Consider the following 18,858-nt stretch of genomic DNA (forward strand, 5'->3'; position numbering starts at 1 on the left):
AAACACTTTTTTCCACTCTTACTGTTGAAAGATTATACCGGTTATCCCATTAATGCTGCGGGGAAATGCCATTCTTGTGTCTTTAAGCTCTTGCATAGGAGGTCAAGAGGAGTACGCCACCGCTTACACGGCCGCTGTGGATGTAATCTTCCCAAAGTTACAATAATTAATGTTAAGCTTCTTTAAGCAATACGTTTCTGAAAGAACTCGCCTGATAATATACTTAAAGCTGCGCGGGCTGTTTGTGTTGCCCGAGCTCGGAGGCCGAATCTCCATGCTGCTCACGTAGTCGAGCTTAAATCTTCTGCAAAACTAAAGGAGCTGGATATTAGTGGCACCACACACACACACACACACACACCAAAAACTGAAGTTTAGACACAAAACGCACACACATGCTCAATTATTTCTGCATGGCCGATTAAACACCCAAAATGAAAGCCAACAACAATTAAATCTGAGTGGAGAGACAAACAACAAACTCATATAAATGTGTGTGAAAGCTGAGAATAAGCAAAAAACAGAGGAAAAATTCTGACGTGAAAACAGGTGCATTATTATGAGACGGTTTGTCCTTACACTACACTGAGCCGACGATATCCGTCTTGTATGAATATCTGTGACTGAGATGAACGGAGGGGAAAAAAAACGAGAGGGATTAGAGTGCAATAAAACCTGTGTCAGTCTTATCAGGCTCGAGTGCAATTTTTAAACATATGTTAATCTCAGCTAAAACTCGTCCTTTTCCCATTCTGCCTGCTTTTTGTTATCTGTCTTATCAAGCGCTCGGTAGGTGTGAGCTTCGCAGACTGCCTTTAGAAGCCATTATTTTCATAATTGTGTCCATTGTGCTGGGTTATAAGGCGATTTGAAAATCATATGTGTGCATGAATGCATAAATAGAGATGGATGTTGAGCAGATGCGTTCGAAAAGCCGGGCGAATATCAAAAGTGCCGCTGATAACGCCGCACTAAAAATTTCCATGCAACACTGAAACATATTGTGGTGCGACAGATTGACCATTCTGAGAGTGAATAGACCTTTTCTCCCCCCATCACTCTTCAATCCATTCAAACTTGATGTGTTCATTAGAAAAAATATTAGAATGACAAACACTGAGACGTGATGATAAATCGAATGAGTATATTGGCGGTGTTGATTTATGCATATTTATTTTATTTTATTATTATTAATTTTTCTCCATGTGAAGGACACTTCTCCCTCTGGTGAAGGAATAACGAGTTCATTAAGCGTGAGCCTCAGCGAGAGCCCCGAGCGCCGAGTCTGCCCAAGCTCGCATCATTAGGGCACCACCGTAATTAAGAGTTGTTAGAAAGCGAATTCTCCAACTGCAGATTAGAAAATTAAACTATTTACTGATTACATATTAATAGAGGACAACAATGGCGCTTGCCATAAGCTTGGAAGGCGACCAAGGAATAAATCTGTGTACTTAATTACTATAAACAATGGTTGCATGGAAATGGAGGGTTTTTTTTCTTAGGCGCGCTCCCTTCTGTAATGTGCCTGATATCAGAAGACACTTGACAATTCTTGTTCAATTATCTCCGTTCTCTAATGTGCTGTGAACTGCGCACGGTAAATAAATTAAGCGGCCCAATTACTGCCAAGTCTTCTGGGGAGAGCTGACTTGACGCTAAAGAAAAAAAAAAAAGAAAAAAAAAAAAAAAACGCCAGTGAATTCGGTGCACGGTGTATAATCTAAAGAGGGAGCACAGGGCCACGGGAGGAGGGAAAGAGGAAAAAAAAAAAAAGAAAGGGAGAAAGATGAGGAGGGAGAAAATGGGAAGGAGTTAAAAGGTTTACATCGATCCCATTTATAATGCTCACGAATGGCTGAATGAAATGAGTAAATGGATAATGAACGAAGGAATGAAAGAAAGACTGAATTAATACAGAAATGGAGATCTGCTCTCCCAAAAGTGCCACAGTAAACGTGATCAGTTTTAACCCTCATGAACCTTTAAGGTTTTCCAGCTTTAACACTAATTTGTTTGCATTCTCTCTCTCTCTCTCTCTCTCTCTCTGACACACACACACACACACACTTTACCACTTTTTCTGAATGAACTAGACATTATATCTTCACACAGGTGTGTATTGCATAGGCTCATTCCATGCATACACACACAGATTTCACACTTTGGGTTCGTATAGTAACCCAGGTGGCACAGAATTTAAACTGCATGTTGATTTTTGTTGTTTTGTGTTACACTTTGCCAAGGTGGAGCAAAAATCATGCCATTTTGGCTAAACATGGTGTGATGTAGCAATTAAGTCTGGAAACATTAGGCAGCTAGTTTGTTTATTATATCTGTGAGTAGCAAGCAACGTTAAGAAAATAATGAAACAGAAGCTCGCTGTGACGTCTGCATTAGAGTTTCCAGCTTGTTAATTTTTCCCCCCAGAAGAAAGTGACCACAACATGCACCTTTGTTTTTTTTACTAGCTCAAATTTGACACAAAGTGAAACAAGCTACTTCCATTTTGTATTATTGTATCTATCTATATCCAAATGAACTGGCTTTTGTGACAGGAGAACTTTTAACAATGCCCGAACATCCTGTGTACACTCTCAGAAATAAAGGTAACTTTAGTATTTATCTTTTTAAAGCTTTAAATTCAATCAGTGGTCCTTAAATTAGTTTTAAAAGTAAATGATACAGACTAATGATACAGAAGATATCCCCTTGATGATACCACACCAGTGACAAGGAAAAGTACATTTTGGTACCCTTACTTCTGAGACTGTATATGCGTGTGCTGTAAACATTTCCAGATGTCAGTCTGTATGTTGTGAACGGGAATCAACTGTGATAATCATCAGGATGTGGAAATCAAACGCAGAGCATGACCATTCTAATAAGGAATGAGTTAAACGAGTGCTTATGTAGTGTTGCATGGTTCACCAAGAACACTTACAGTACATAATGTTTAAATATAAATACGTAATGTGCAAACTCACACTCAGACCATGCATACACACGTACTGGGAAAGGAATATGCATGAGAGTCAGGTTAGTATCTCTTAAGTAACTTTCTCTCTTTTTCACACACACAAACACACACACACACACACACACACACTCTTGAGCATGTTGATCTATCTCAGGCTGTTTGGTTTGTGTCCTGTGCAGCTAACCGGCTTGGGTTCATATCACATCAGAGCGAAAAAGCCCTTCAGGCTCGCACAATGGCTCCGGTGTCTGTAGACTCGAGACCAGCCGAGAAGGAGATGGAGGGAAAGGAAGAGGGAGGGGTGGTGGTGTTGGCAAACGCAAAATGGAGATAGTCTTGATACGAGAGCAATGCGACTGAGAAGCGTAGAAACCAAAGCATCTATTTTGCCCCCCCGCTCACCTTTTTCTCCCTTGTGGGAAAATGCTTGTTTAGTATCAGTGGCTGCATGTCTGGACGCTGTGGTCCAAATTTAGCAGCTCCCTGTTTGCAGAGAATCACCTTTACAAGATTTTAGTGGCCAAAACCGTGCCCCTTAGCTCACCCTTACACACCGCGGATCCTCTTTACACATGCATGTGTGTTTGACAAACATAGGCAGAGGAGGCACTAGTATGTATCTATGTGCACACGCTATTATTTTTTTGCTCCTCTCTAAAATTCCGTTTCTGACACACACACTTTCACTCTCTACTCCTCCCTCTTTCCCTCTCTCTGCTACAGCATATCAATGAAGGCCAGATATTGGATGCGTGTTGCGCTCGGCTGCGCTATCAGTGGCCGTTATCGTTCTCGGTGAAGCTCGGCTTATCGCTGTGGTCCAGAGAGCCGGAGAGCCTTTTCATATCCCCCCCTCCTCCGTCCCGCTTCAAACGGGCCCCCACTTCCCCCCGAATCTCGGAGAGAGTCGGGCCCCGCTCAATTCGCCAGACCCTGTTTAGGGCGCAAATTGGGCGCGCTACCTGTGTCCATGAGATAGCGCAGGCGCTTCTCCACACACGAGGCGCGCGTGTCGATCTGCCTCTGCTCGCTCTCCAGAGCCACCAGCTCGCCCACCACGTACTGACTCGTGTCTCTGAACGCCTTCTGAGAGAAACAGAGAGAGAGAGAGAGAGAGAGAGAGAGAGAGAGAGGTTAATCATCACTGATGTCACATTCTACATGCAACACAACAAACAGAAAAGAGGGAGAGGGAAAAAGAGAGAAATTGAAGGAGAGGATGGGTGAGACAGAGAGAAAGACTGAGGGAGGAAAAGAGAAGAAGAGAAAGAGAACCTGAAGGGGAGAGAAGAGAAAAGGGAGGGCTAGAAAGAGAGAGGCTAATCATCACTGAGTGAAGGTCACTTCTACATAAAACCACATCTCGTTTCTTATTTATGACACTCAGAAAAAACAAAACAAGGACAATTTGGTTATTTGTCGTGGACATTAAAAATGTGCCACAGAGAATAATTTGTTATTTTATTGTGAATTGTAATACGATATTGTAATGTTATTCTGAACTCCACTTTTACACTTCTACCACAGTATGTACATTTTTCTTTTAGAGCCAATACACATATCACTGTAATGATATCCTAATATTCATGCATGAGAATAACTTTCTGTAAATTAAACCAACCTGAGGGAAGCAAAAAAAAAAAAAAAAAAAAAAAAATTCTCCTGTTGAACCTACATATTTATCCGTGTTCTCTTTTTACCATCCAAAAACAAGTGAGCTGTTGGTATTTACAGTATTTACTTTGAGCAATTTTAAACGTATATCTCTTTCATTTTTTAAATTAAATACTTCATTTTTTCCCCACAGATCTCTGATAGCTCTAAAATGATTCAATGCTGCAAATTGAGACAGGAACCTTTAAACGATGCGGATACTAAAGGAGTGGATTCAGAACAGACCACAACTAAAAAGTCATTAAGAGAGAAGTCCTCATGTTACTACTGATATAATATTGACAACACACAATACACGTTTCTGAGAGTATCAGGTTTTTATAACACTGACACACTACGCTGTTATTTACAGTAACCTGTAGCTGCCTCAGTGTTAAGATCTACTTTTATATCAGTTTCATTTTATTAAACAGCTTGCTAAGTTATTAATTCCTGAGAACAATAAGTAAGGAATAAACACTTCAAGTCATACTGTTAAAGGAAAAGAATCAATACTGTGACAGATGAGATGGTATGATGTGCCGGTGTGACTTATTTTTACCACCCCCAAGCTGATTATTTTCCAACAACAGCAGTGTTTTATCCCTCTTATAATGCAGCAATTTGCCAAAGCTAACAATTTTTATTTATTAAATAATGACACTATGTACTTTTTATCTGTTTATAGTAACATTTAATATGGTGGAACATCCATGAATCAATTTAGTTCCTGTTATCAGCCGCTATAAACATTTGTTCCCTCTCCAGCCTCTATTCTTCTCTCTCATCATGGTATTGAAAAACCATAGACTCCGCTGTCCTGAAGATTTTCCTTGCTGGAAAACCATCAATTACAGTTTTACCTCTGACTGTTACGAAGACGCCTTCCATAAATGCTAAATAAACGTTTCCTTACAGAAAACTTCACCTTCTCAATTAATCCTGTGATTTGTGCTGCAGCCAAAACTACAGTCAGAGCTGCTGTTAAGGAAAATTAATCAACAGTGTCTGACTAATCAGATTCAAGAATCTGGTATAAATAAAAATAAGCACAATGCATAACATATGTATCGGAATTTTTTCCTCACATGTAATATTTCCCTTCACTACTTAGCTCTCTAATTAGCTCTCTAATTCACTACTTAGCTCTCTAATTCAATACCAGCCTACAGACTCTACACACGTTTACACACGCGCACACACACACGCACAGTGAAAAGCGTCAGTGGGTTTGTCAATAGTAAAAACACATGCGGGGTAAATTGAAAAACAGTAGTAAGGTGGAGCAACGCCGGAGGCCTGTCAGCAGGGGACCTGAGAGATGTGAACACACCCTCACACACTATTACACACACACACAGACACACACACACATATATATATATATTAACTGCTGGACACCAAAATGCTGTCCCAGTCACAAAGTTTATTTTCTTTAAAAATGCTTGCATACACAAACATGTCTTATCGTCTCTCCCTCCGGCCACTCGCGCCCTCCAGTCTGAGAAACGATGGAGGTCGGGGAAAGAAAAACGAGTGTACATTCATAAATGATGGACACATAGTTAGTGCTGATCCAGTGTATTTTTAATAGGAAAGAAGAGAAAGAGCGATAAAGAGGAGAGAGAGAGGAAGAGGTTATTTTTTTCCCCTCCTTTCCTACACTGCATTTTCTTGGCGCTGTCCATCACAGGCTCCTCTCCTGCTGCAGCTCTATCGCTGCATTTCTCCCACGAATCAATTTTACACATGATCAGCGCCCCCGCGCCGCCGTAATTAAGGCTAGAAATTACCATATATATTATATTAATGCAAACATCATTGGGAGGGTAATTCTGGCTGAGCTGGGGTAATGGCCGGGTTCAACACCGATTAACCTCCACACTGAGAGACGGGTCCAGTCAGGGTCTCAGCACGGCCTCACGCTCGCTCGCACATACCTCACTCTCCTGTTCTCACCAAGCCTCTCTCGCTCACTCTTAGCCTCTGACATTCTCACCCTGCCTCTCTCTCTCTCTCTCACACACACACACACACACACACACACACACACATACACACACATACACACACACACACACACACACACACACACACACCTTCTCTTTATACACAGTTTCTGTTTAGGGCAATAATTATTTCTTTCTACAAAAAGAACACAAAAAGAAAAGACGAAATGAAGAAAGACATGATTACTTTTTCCGCCTCTCTATTCCTAATCTCAGAATCATCAGTACCGGACTAATTTATCCTAGCTGGAGTCTCTACGGCTTAAAGGTAGAAATGATCACCAAAAAAAAGGGGAGAAAAAAAAGCAGTGTGTGTAAGGGTGAAAATGTCATTCAGGAATTACGATCAGGACTGGAATCAAGAGAAACAGGACGCACCTCGTCTTCTGCCGGCTTTCGGTTTTCCACGTCTGAGGAACTGCTCCTGTCCTCACCTGCTCGCTTCAGGTCCTCAGGCACCGACCTCTGCCTTTTCACCTCTAGAAAAAAAAAAAGATGAGAGGATGGACAGGCAAAAATGGAGTGTTGGAGAAAGTACGGGAAAAAAAAAAAAGAAAAAAAAAGTGTGTAACTCTGCAATAATACAGTTATGTGTATTAGACCAGACATTACTAGTGCAACAGTTAGTGCTAGCGTAGCATGGAGTATGAAGTAAGAGTGAGCAATATTATGATAAAACATTAATATTGCAATAAATTACATCACAATATGCTTTTTCTGCTTTTCCTTGTTAAATACCTATTATTCCCTTTCAATAAACAAGTAATTTTTTTCCCTCAAAACTGGGCTCTATTAATAAAAAAAGCATATGAATTGAAATAATATCGCACACACATTCTATAGAGGTCATTTCCTGTCAAAAGTTCAGGTCAAACAGGTTAAAACAGTTATGTCATAGTTATGACTCAACACATTAAACCGAGGTTACTTCTTTGTTTCCTTTTTTTTGTTCCTAACCAGATAAAATTTTCTTGTCAGTAGATATGTATATTATTAGTTTTTTTAAAAAAGATTATACAGTTGTATGTAAAAGACTTAAATACTCCTAGCTGTCTATAAAAAGCATCTGCAAGCTGTGACAGGGGTTAAAAAAAAAAAAAAACACCTTAAGTACTGACTTAGTAGGGTGTCTAAACTTTTGCACATGCCCCAATTACTGGTTTATATTTTTTAAGTTTGATATTAAGATAGATTGCTGCAGAGGTTGTGTTTATTTCTTTTCACTTCAAAAATCAATTATATGTATTTTGGCCAGAGGTGTGCAAACTTTATAAAATAAATAAATAAATAAATAAATTATATATATAATACAGGAAAGTAGCCACTTTATCACAAAAGTAAGAACAGAATGAGGAAAAAATATTCAAGAATTTCAAGGACATTATTCAATGTAAGCCAAACTAGCCCAAAAATTTATCATTTAAATTAAATAAAAATAGTTTGTACTGTCCAGTCAGTTACTTTTTACAGTGATTAAGAAATGAGATATAAAAGCACTGCCCTAATGTCCACACTACATGGTACTGTAGGTGCTGTGTGTGTGTGTGTGTGTGTGTGTGTGTGTGTGTGTGTGTGTGTGTGTCTACTCCAGCAACAGACAAAAGGGATAATATCATAAACACTCAAGTGAACAGACTACTGCCCAAATATATTTAATTAAAAATCACATTTTATTCTCTAATCCATTCGAGAAAAAAAAAACCCAAAACTTTGTATTCAATTTGACAGTGATGTCATGTTGTAAAAAAATATATCCATCATTCTCAAAATATCTGTATAAATACCCCCACCCCTAACCCGGTCCTCCACCCACTTACCAAGTATCTTTCACATCTGTGGGAACACTGTGTGTGTCATGTCATCTGAGTTATGCTCACTTGTGCTGTATGTTGATTTGGTTAATCACATACTAATCCCAAATTTATCACAGACAAATCACATGAGAATGCAGCTGTATCTCTCATATAATGTATATTCAGTATAAAATGGATAAAATCGTTTTTGTCACCACTGAATCAAAGACACAACATTACAGCAATTTCAATGAACATCCAATGTGCATGAAATCCCATAATGCACTGCAAATGATTAGTGCCCAATGGTGCACCCAAAATACACTTGTTGTGGATGAGGTAGACAGTTTCCATTTGGGACACACGGAAAGTTTGTGTGAGAGAAGATTTGATGTCTGCAGGTGGGCGGAGTCTTACCTGGCCTGTTCTCCATGTATTGGCTGAAGGACTTGAGCTGCGTCTTGCGCACGGCTGATTCCTTGCTGAAGATGACGGGACTGCGGAGACGCTCCGTCGCCCTGCGCAGACGCTCGGCCTTCAGCTCCTCACTGTTATTCTGCAGGCAGACAGTGAGAGACACACACACACACACACACACACACACACACACAAACACACACACACACGGAGAGAGAGAGAGAGAGAGAGAGAGAGAGAGACAGACAGACAGACAGACAGACAGACAGAGAGAGAGAGAGAGAGAGAGAGAGAGAGCAATGAAAGAAAGAAGGGGAAGCAAAAGGGGAAAAAAACATTGCTTAACTTTAAGAAGCAGAGGACAAACTAATTTAAATAAGCATTAAAGCAGTAAAAAGAGAGAGAAGAAAGAAAGTGTGGGTTAACGTTAAATCAAAGGACAAATTAGACACATGCGGCCAAAAAACGTTTAATTATGAAATGCTGAGGAATGCTTAAAAAAATGTTCATGTTTCACAGCCAGTCCGCATTAACTCACAGCAGCAGAAAGGAAGAAGGCAATTAAGTCGACTTTCGGCAAAACCTGCAGCCAGAAAATATATTCAGATTATGCAAATCGAACATGCTATTGTTTTGGAGCTGCGTCCCTATCAAGCACGTTATTATTACAGCTTGAGCCCAACATGGCAAGCGGACTGGAAAGCGAAACAGCGCCTGCTTGTTTTTTCCCCTTCCAGAAGAACATTCGCTGACGTCAATTAGAAAAGGGAAACGTCTAATAAAGTTCGCAATTAGCGAACACGTTCCACTGCTTGAGAGCGAAAGGGGAGAAACATCGTTAGTGTGCTGCACTAGCTCACTGGGCTGTGCATGAGAATCTGACTGACTAATAAAGACGATCACAGACGCGTACACACACTCAGGAAGACGTTCTTCTGTTTATTCCTAAATAATGACTTTTCAAAACACTGCAGTAATTAGCTTCCCGCTGCCAGAACTGCCATTACCAGTACTGCCATTACCAGTGACATGGCTGTTTAGACAATCAAATCAAACACTTTGGCCTCGAGTTAAATATCAGCCAATAAGATCAGCTATCAGATGCTCAGCCATCCGCGTTAGCCTTGTGTATTTTTGCTGACAAAAGCACAAGTTCATTTCTCATAACTTTTAACAATCACTTGTAGTTAAATGCAAAACAGAGAATCTTATATTAAAGGAACAGACCAGACAATGCCGACAAGCACAATTTCCCTCTTTTAAGAAAATTTACCTCAAATGTGTCCAATTATTCAAAACATGTTTAGTGCCTGAAATTCTTTAGTGTTGTACTGCAGCTATAAAGCATAAAAGAAAGCTTATAGCTACCAGATTAGCACTGTACAAGTTTTTGAACTGTGACGTTACATCAGATACTTTTGCTTACATGATATTTGACATTATGTGACACTAATATGTATAAAAAATGAAAAAAGAAGGTTATATTTTTTAAACTGGTATCACAATCTTCTTGTTTGTTGTTACTCTGCATAAACGTCAGGACGTGGGGCCCAAAGTTTGAAAGTGCAACTGTACGCCAGAAGTTATTTTATGTGACTACTCTTTACATTCAGATGTTTTTACTAAACAAACCGATGTCATTTGGGAAATGATGGAAATGGTGTAAATATTATGGTAGCTGAAATGGTCCTTTTTTGGCACTGACAATTTTTTTTTGGTGTATCTCTTCAAGTGCTTCTCCATCCTCACATACTCAGGTCCTCTGTCTTGTAAAACTAGCCTGGGGTCTATGGAGCGTAGATTATTCAGTATTTGTGGCTTTCCATACTGCGGGACTCACAACTGTCTTTTTTCTGCTTTAAGACCTATGCCATAATAACAACAAATCTCCAGCTAGATTTCCTTTTTCCCACTTGTAATTCAATTGTAAATCCAGCTCGAGTGTGAGAGAAGTTCTATATAAATAAAAAGAATTTGCTCACTGTGTGTGTGTTTGTCTCTAGAGACAGACCGCCACAGAGCCCTTTAACCTGGCCTAATTCTCCTCATGTTAATGTCTTAAGAAAACAAACGCGCTCCGATTCTAGAAAGCCTCGCTAGGCTCATTCTCTCCCCAAGGACCCTAAGACCCTCTACCACCCCCTGTCTCAACACCTGCCCCCTGTGCCCCTTTGGCAGCCCTGGTTGGGACAGATATAAGGGGGTATCCCCTCGCTGAGATCTAACCCCTTGTTTATATGTTATCGCCATGATCATTATTGTGCTGGGTGTTATTGAGGTAGAAGTGTGTGTGTGTGTGATGCGTGACTAATGTTGCGCTCGACTGCACGCCGCAGACAGTTATCAGTCAGCGCCAAGGCCTACGCATAAGCACAATCACTAATGAGAGGCGACTGGGACGACCAGAGGTGTGTGTGTGTGTGTGTGTGTGTTTGAGAGAGAGAGAGAGAGAGAGAGAGAGAGAGAGAGACTTGTTAAAAGTAGAGAGAGACAGAGAGAGAGAGAGAAAGAGAGACAGAGAGTGAGTGTGTGTGTGTTTAAACGCCGTCCCAACAGCTCTAGTCCTGGAGGAGTTGTGAATGTGGAGATTTCTCCTGGGAGAGGAGCAGTTTATCCTCCTTTTGTTTGGAGAAAAAAAGAGGAAATGCATCAGAACTGATTTATGATGAGAGAGAGAGAGAGAGACTGACACATTAATTTTAATGTTTTTTTGCAACAGAAAGATGAAAAAGTGTCAGAAGAGAGAAAGACCAAAGAAATACAGAACAAAAAACAAACAAGAACAAATGGGAGAGAAGATTTGAGGATGAGTATCTGCTAGGAACTGTTATTGTAAGAACTTCCGCTCTCATGTTTAACAGAACAGTTACGCCAATTTATCAAACATGCACCAATCACCTCCTGAAAGTACCAGAAAATCCTTCCCAAATTCCATATTTATTGCATTTGAACCGAACCCTGGTGTGTTCAACAGAATGGTGCAGTTCACTGAGGCAGGTGTGAACATCACTTAACTCTTCAACTCAATTTCGTACTGATATCATATTAACTTTGATTACTTGTTTTAGGAAAAAGTCAAGGATCTAGCCCCAGTACTGCTGCTAAGAGATTAGATAAGTTCTACAGTTCTGAGGGAGGCAAACAATCTGGGACAGAGGAAAGAAAAAGACACAAAGTAAAAGAAGAAAACAGAAAGAATGTGATTAAGAAGTCTGTTTCTGCCAAAAGGCCTGACCTTAAAAAGAGCAGAGGGAAAAAACAGAGAAAGGAAAAATAATAAATGCACTCCATGTTAAATTTGTTTTAATAATTTTCACACAGAACGTGGAAACAATTCTCAGTAACAAAAAAGGTGTAATGACAGAGAAGCGAGGCCTTTTAGGAATTCTTCTATTTTTAACTTATGTTTCATGGTTCTTTTGTAAACACCTCAAACAGAAATGAAGGTGTGTTTGATGTGGGAAAAGCTTCACCAAATCAGGCGGGATTATTGTAAAGCAGACTGAACTGTAGAAAAGCAGACAAACTATTCAAGGAGCATGCTGAATCTCCACAGTCAGAAAGCCAAACAAGCTGGACAACATATAATATGAACTGACAAACAGACAGAAAGGAACTGGACTATAGTAAAGCAGGCAGGACTGCAGTAAAGCGTCTGGGACTATAGTACAGCAGGCTGGACTGCAGTAAAGCGTCTGGGACTACAGTAAAGCAGGCAGGACTGCAGTAAAGCGTCTGGGACTACAGTAAAGCAGGCAGGACTGCAGTAAAGTGTCTGGGACTACAGTAAAGCAGGCAGGACTGCGGTAAAGTGTCTGGGACTATAGTAAAGCAGGCAGGACTGCAGTAAAGCGTCTGGGACTATAGTAAAGCAGGCAGGACTGCAGTAAAGTGTCTGGGACTATAGTAAAGCAGGCAGGACTGCAGTAAAGCGTCTGGGACTATAGTAAAGCAGGCAGGACTGCAGTAAAGTGTCTGGGACTACAGTAAAGCAGGCAGGACTGTGGTAAAGTGTCTGGGACTATAGTAAAGCAGGCTGGACTGCAGTAAAGTGTCTGGGACTATAGTAAAGCAGGCAGGACTGCAGTAAAGCTTCTGGGACTATAGTAAAGCAGGCAGGACTGTGGTAAAGTGTCTGGGACTATAGTAAAGCAGGCTGGACTGCAGTAAAGTGTCTGGGACTATAGTAAAGCAGGCAGGACTGCAGTAAAGTGTCTGGGACTACAGTAAAGCAGGCAGGACTGCAGTAAAGCGTCTGGGACTACAGTAAAGCAGGCAGGACTGCAGTAAAGTGTCTGGGACTACAGTAAAGCAGGCAGGACTGCGGTAAAGTGTCTGGGACTATAGTAAAGCAGGCAGGACTGCAGTAAAGCGTCTGGGACTATAGTAAAGCAGGCTGGATTACAGTAAAGCGTCTGGGACTATAGTAAAGCAGGCAGGACTGCAGTAAAGCGTCTGGGACTATAGTACAGCAGGCTGGACTGCAGTAAAGCTTCTGGGACTATAGTACAGCAGGCTGGACTGCAGTAAAGCGTCTGGGACTATAGTAAAGCAGGCAGGACTGCAGTAAAGCGTCTGGGACTATAGTAAAGCAGGCAGGACTGCAGTAAAGTGTCTGGGACTATAGTAAAGCAGGTTGGACTGCAGTAAAGTGTCTGGGACTATAGTAAAGCAGGCAGGACTGCAGTAAAATGTTTGGGACTATAGTAAAGCAGGCAGGACCGCAGTAAAGTGTCTGGGACTATAGTACAGCAGGCAGGACTGCAGTAAAGCGTCTGGGACTACAGTAAAGCAGGCAGGACTGCAGTAAAGCGTCTGGGACTACAGTAAAGCAGGTTGGACTGCAGTAAAGTGTCTGGGACTATAGTAAAGCAGGCAGGACTGCAGCAAAGTGTCTGGGACTATAGTACAGCAGGCCAGACTGCAGCAAAGTTACTGGGACCGCTGTAAAGCAGGCCAGACTGCAGTAAAGTTACTGGGACCGCTGTAAAGCAGGCCAGATTGCAGTAAAGGGCTAGGGATTGTTGTAAAGAGGGCTAGACTGCAGTAAAGCACCTGGGACTATAGTAAAGCAGGCCAGACTGCAGCAAAGTGACTGGGTCCGTTGTAAATTAGGCCAGACTGAAGTAAAGCAACTGGGAATGTCTTAAATCAGCTGGGAATGTCGTAAAGCAGCTGGGAATATCGTAAAGCAAGCAAAACTGCAGTAAAATGACTGGGACTGTTGATAAGCAGGCTGTAATGAAGTAAAGCGACTGCGAATGTCGTAAAGCAACTGGGAAAGTCGTAAAGCAACTGCGAATGTTGTAAAGCAAGCAAAACTGCACTAAAATGACTGGGACTGTTGATAAGCAGGCTGTAATGAAGTAAAGTGACTGAGACTGTTGTAAAGCAGGCCAAAATGCAGTAAAGCAACAGGGCCTGTTATAAAGCAGTAAGGTGGAGGAAAAGTGTGTCTGAAGTCTAAGAGCAAGGCCAAAAACTCTGCACCTGATTTTCAACACCAGGCCATTTGAATCAGAGCGAGCTCTGGCACTACTGGTATTGTGCTCCTACATCAAAGAGAACGGCTGCATCTGCTCACAGGAAATCCCTTCCATCAGCAAGGAGAGCGAAGGGAAAAGCGATAGGGAGTGTGTGTGTGTGTGTGTGTGTGTGTGTGTGTGTGTGTGTGTGTGTGGAGGCGTAGAAAGAACACATTACAGTCGCCACCTGGGGGCTCTGTGCACAGCAGTGCAATAAGAGACATTCTATCGCATACTGTTGTATTTCTACCTACATAAGGGCTTTCCGGTGAATGCTGCTGAGCTATTACTTAAAATTAACACTCAATTCGGTAATGAGTTTAACCTTTAAAACCTGACTCCTCACTTCTTTAAAAATCCATTTGTGTTTTTAAGTTATCTAACAAATATGGGTGTACACTATTTTATCATGGCTATGTAACTGTAGGTAAAGCCCTGTAGTCATTAAACATTTCAAATGCTCATCCACAATTGGGGCTTGGGATCATTAGCATTTATTAAAATGAGATGCTTTGACGATACATTTCCTGTTCTGTCTATCAGATTATTCAAATTTAGGCTGCAGGCCTAGGTCCAATTTGATAACTTCAGAAATAGGTAAATAAGCAAATAAGTATGTGAGCGAATAAGTGACTAAGTGTGTGAGTAGGTAACTAATTGAGTATGTAAGTACACGAGTGAGTGAGTGAGTGAGTGAGTGAGTAAGTAAGGAGGCAAGTATGTGAGCGAGTAAGTAAGTAAGTACACGAGTGAGTAAGTGATTGAGTAAGAAATTGAGTGAGTGAGTGAGTGAGTGAGTGAATCTGTTCTAGAGAGAACAAGAAAATAACCGTCCATTTATGAGAGCTGGGATTATTATCTCATGCTGTATATATATATATATATATATATATATATATATATATATATATATATATATATATATATATATGCTTAAACATGGCTCTTCAAAAGTTAAGAATGGAATGTGAATTCCAAAAACAGTCAGAGACAGACACACAGACAGGCATGCACACCGGCACGCACACACCTGCAAACCCAGGTGGGCCTCATCTCCCGGGCTGAGTGGTGATGTGCTGGAGGCTGTGAGGGATGAGGAAGAAGAGGAGGATGAGGGTGAACTTCCCCCCTGAGGTCGAATCTCCATCAGCTTCTTCAGCTTCAGGTCCACGTGCCTGCTGTTCATCACTCCTATAGAGAGAGGAGAAAAAACTGAGAAGAAAACTAATAGAAATAATAGACTAACTCTTCACTCTTACTCTGCCACACCCACTCATCTACTCTAACTTACTATACAATACACCACTACACTCAGAGGACAAGGTGGATCTGGCATGAGCGCATACACAAACAAGTGCAGAGTGCACACCTGTACATTCTACAGGTGTACCTGGAATATTTTTAAATTATTTGAGATTGCCTTCATGTACTCTGTTCTCACACATGCTATGTAGCTGCAATCACTTTAGAATTTCCATTTAAAAGATTCAGCATCTACAGACAGCGTGATATCAGCAGTAGAGCTAAACTACGTGTTTGTACCATAACTTACCCAGCGCACACTGAGGCAAAATGGCTTCCTATACACTACACCAAGGGTTAAGAACAAATTCAATTTTAAAAGTAATAATTTTACTAAAGGCCAGTTGTGATTTTTACCACTGTAAAAAAAAAAAAAAAGAAAAAAAAAAACCCATCACAGACAGACCCCTATACTTCACAACACCCTACAGGCCACTGAACCATTAAACCAATCATCTTCTATTTTTCTGTTAAAATGGATTTCATGCAATGTCTTCGAGAGACTAACAAAAGCTACTTCTTTCTGTCTTTTTTTCCTGTTCATTTTGCCTTTTTTGGATTATTGCAGATATACACACATTTCATTTTGACTTAAGTAATACTTCTTTTGTAATTAAGTTGTAAAAAGAGGAATTTTTCCTTTTTTCTCCTAACCCAGACCTAGCAGAAGATGCAAACTTTTGCACTTGTTAAATGGTTATAAAGTATGCCGCAATTGAGACGCTTTCGCAAGGGTCATTTACCCAAATTAATTTTCATCTCTCTCCACACACGCATGTGTACATAAGATTCTTCTCTTCTAGTTTAATTTGCAAGTTCATCCTGACTCAGCACTCATGATTCACCCACAATGTCACCTTCTTATTTTTTCTGTCTCCAACCTAAGACATGCTCCCTTCCTTTCTGCTTTGTCGGCCTCTTCATCCCTCTCTCTTTTTCTCTGCCTACCTGGTCTTTCCTATTTTCCTCTTTCTCTCTTGGCATCAGGGAAAGTTGTGCCTCTTGCAATGCCTTCTCTCTCTCTCTGTCTGTTGCTCTCTCTCCCTCTCTGCACAGGACTGACTGAGTGAGTGGGTGTGTGGGGATGAAAGAGAGAAATGGTGTGTTTCATGTGCATCCCCCTCTCCTCTCCTTTCCTCTATCCATCTATCCCTCAGACTGTCTGCACCCCAGCAGCAGCAGCACCACAGGAGCCATTTATCAGGCCACAACACAACCCAGATAAAGGCTGTGTGTTGAGCGAAAGTTAGTGCCTGCGCAGAAACAGCTTTAAAACCATCTGCGAAATGAAAAAGACATCAGCTAACATGGGGGAGCCGCAACTCAAGTCGAAGGACCAAAATATACAAACTCAAACATACTGGACCAAAAGACACAAATAGGTGTACTGTAAAAAATACTGTATGCAAATCTGCAAATATATATATATATATATATATATATATATATATATATATATATATATATATATATATATATATATATATACACACACATACATATATATATATATATGTGAATAGAACATATATTTATATTATATTTATATACATATATATAAATATAAATGGAAGCATAATTCAAATACGCTCCCCGGAATCATAACTCAAGTATGCTGTGTGTAAGCATAACTCAAATATACTGTACATAAGCATAACTCAAGCATGCCATATGGAATCATAACTCAATTACCCTGTATGGAAATATAATTCAAATACACTGTACAGAATTATAACTTGAATATGCTGTACACAAGAATAACTCAAATATGCTGTATGAAAGCATATCTCAAATATGCTGTATGGAAGTATAACTCACACGCTGTATGGAAGCATAACTCAAATATAGTGTGCTTGAAATTTAAAACAAAAAGTTAGAAGGCTCATTTGCATATTGTGGCCTTATGTGATATGCTGTACATCATTGATCTAGTGATCATGATTAGAAAAGCTTTAAGAAAGAGAGAATGTGAAATAGCATGCAATTTGGGTGAATGTGAGAGCTTAGTTAGTGGTTAGACACACACACAAACACACACACACAGCATGCATGATTAGTTTACCCAGAGAAGCCAAATCAGTAGCTGAGTTAGTAAAGTCATCCTCCAGCAGACAAGAGGCCATTGGCTCCTCCTCATTATCACAAACAGTGACATCATCATCGGGTGATGGTGCCACTTGCTCTTCTTCAGCCCTCTCTTCCTCACCATCAACACACACCCTATTCACCATGTCTGGAACAACAGAAATGCATGATTGCCCAAAAAAGGAGAGAGACTGTTAGTAGACAAGAGGCCATAAGTAAGAATAAGTAAGTTAGTTAAGTGGACGGATACAGTATTTTCCAGACAGTAAGATGCACTCCGCTTGAAATCTGTGCGTAATTTTTTCGTAAAGGTTGCATTGATGTACAAGATGTTTGTTTTAATTTTAATGATCCCAGTCAACAGGCATTAATGCCCCACACTGGTGTGGTCTAGTTTGTTTCCTGAGCTGAAATCTTTACAGCACACTTGATATTAAGTACATACCTATGACAAAGTTTAGTATAACAATGTTTAAACCCAGAAATTCATTGTATAAGGAGGTTTTGCTGTCAGATTATGCTCTAATAGTGCCTCAAGAATAATCACAAGTTTATATTAATGCACTCATTCTAATACATTTTTTATAGCTGGTGTTCCTCCTAAACAGATTTCATATACATACATTTCATATACATATATACACACACACACACACACACATTATTTATTATATATATAAAGAATAATAGCCTCACCAAGCCCTGGTCATCAAATACTCTGTTTTGTGTGGGTGTGTGCGTGTGTGTGGGTAACATGATCTTTTAGTAAACAAATTCTGGCTTGCTCTTAAAAATCTCTGTAGTCTTCCACTATGTTTCTGCACCAGGAGGTGCATCAGAGTGACGTGTCTCACTCAGAGGTCTATAGCTACTTGAATCCAATTTGAATAAGCCTAGCAGAAATGTTGTTAATACAAAAGGCTACAAAATATTCTGTATCTACATTTGACCTCAGCGTGGTTAGGTTCTAATTAATACAGCTGTTGATACTTGATTTTTGTGTGTGCAGAAACTCAAACGTCTAAGTCATAAAGCAATAAATCTGGGCTGGAATCATGAGGCAGTCTGTTTTTTGTTTTTTTTAAAACTCTTTA

General features: G+C 40.3%; 1 protein-coding gene across 5 annotated transcripts in view; it reads right to left on the reverse strand.

Moving 5' to 3' along the window:
- The window catches only part of ehbp1 (EH domain binding protein 1), a 157,285-nt gene that overhangs the window by 25,508 nt on the left and 112,919 nt on the right, over nt 1-18,858 (reverse strand). For 2 of the 5 annotated variants that reach the window (XM_026944084.3, XM_026944086.3), the window contains 5 exons: nt 17,742-17,912; nt 15,408-15,568; nt 8,853-8,991; nt 7,021-7,121; nt 3,943-4,066 (listed from right to left, as the gene is read on the reverse strand). In XM_026944084.3, coding sequence (XP_026799885.3) covers nt 3,943-4,066; nt 7,021-7,121; nt 8,853-8,991; nt 15,408-15,568; nt 17,742-17,912 — 696 coding nt within the window. Of the gene's footprint in view, nt 1-3,942; nt 4,067-7,020; nt 7,122-8,852; nt 8,992-9,066; nt 11,538-15,407; nt 15,569-17,741; nt 17,913-18,858 lie in introns of those variants that run through there. The other 3 variants (XM_026944085.3, XM_026944087.3, XM_053237775.1) reach the window with 3 other exon arrangements.

The sequence above is a fragment of the Pangasianodon hypophthalmus genome, chromosome 10, assembly GCF_027358585.1.
Source record: "Pangasianodon hypophthalmus isolate fPanHyp1 chromosome 10, fPanHyp1.pri, whole genome shotgun sequence".
Classification (NCBI taxonomy): domain Eukaryota; kingdom Metazoa; phylum Chordata; class Actinopteri; order Siluriformes; family Pangasiidae; genus Pangasianodon; species Pangasianodon hypophthalmus.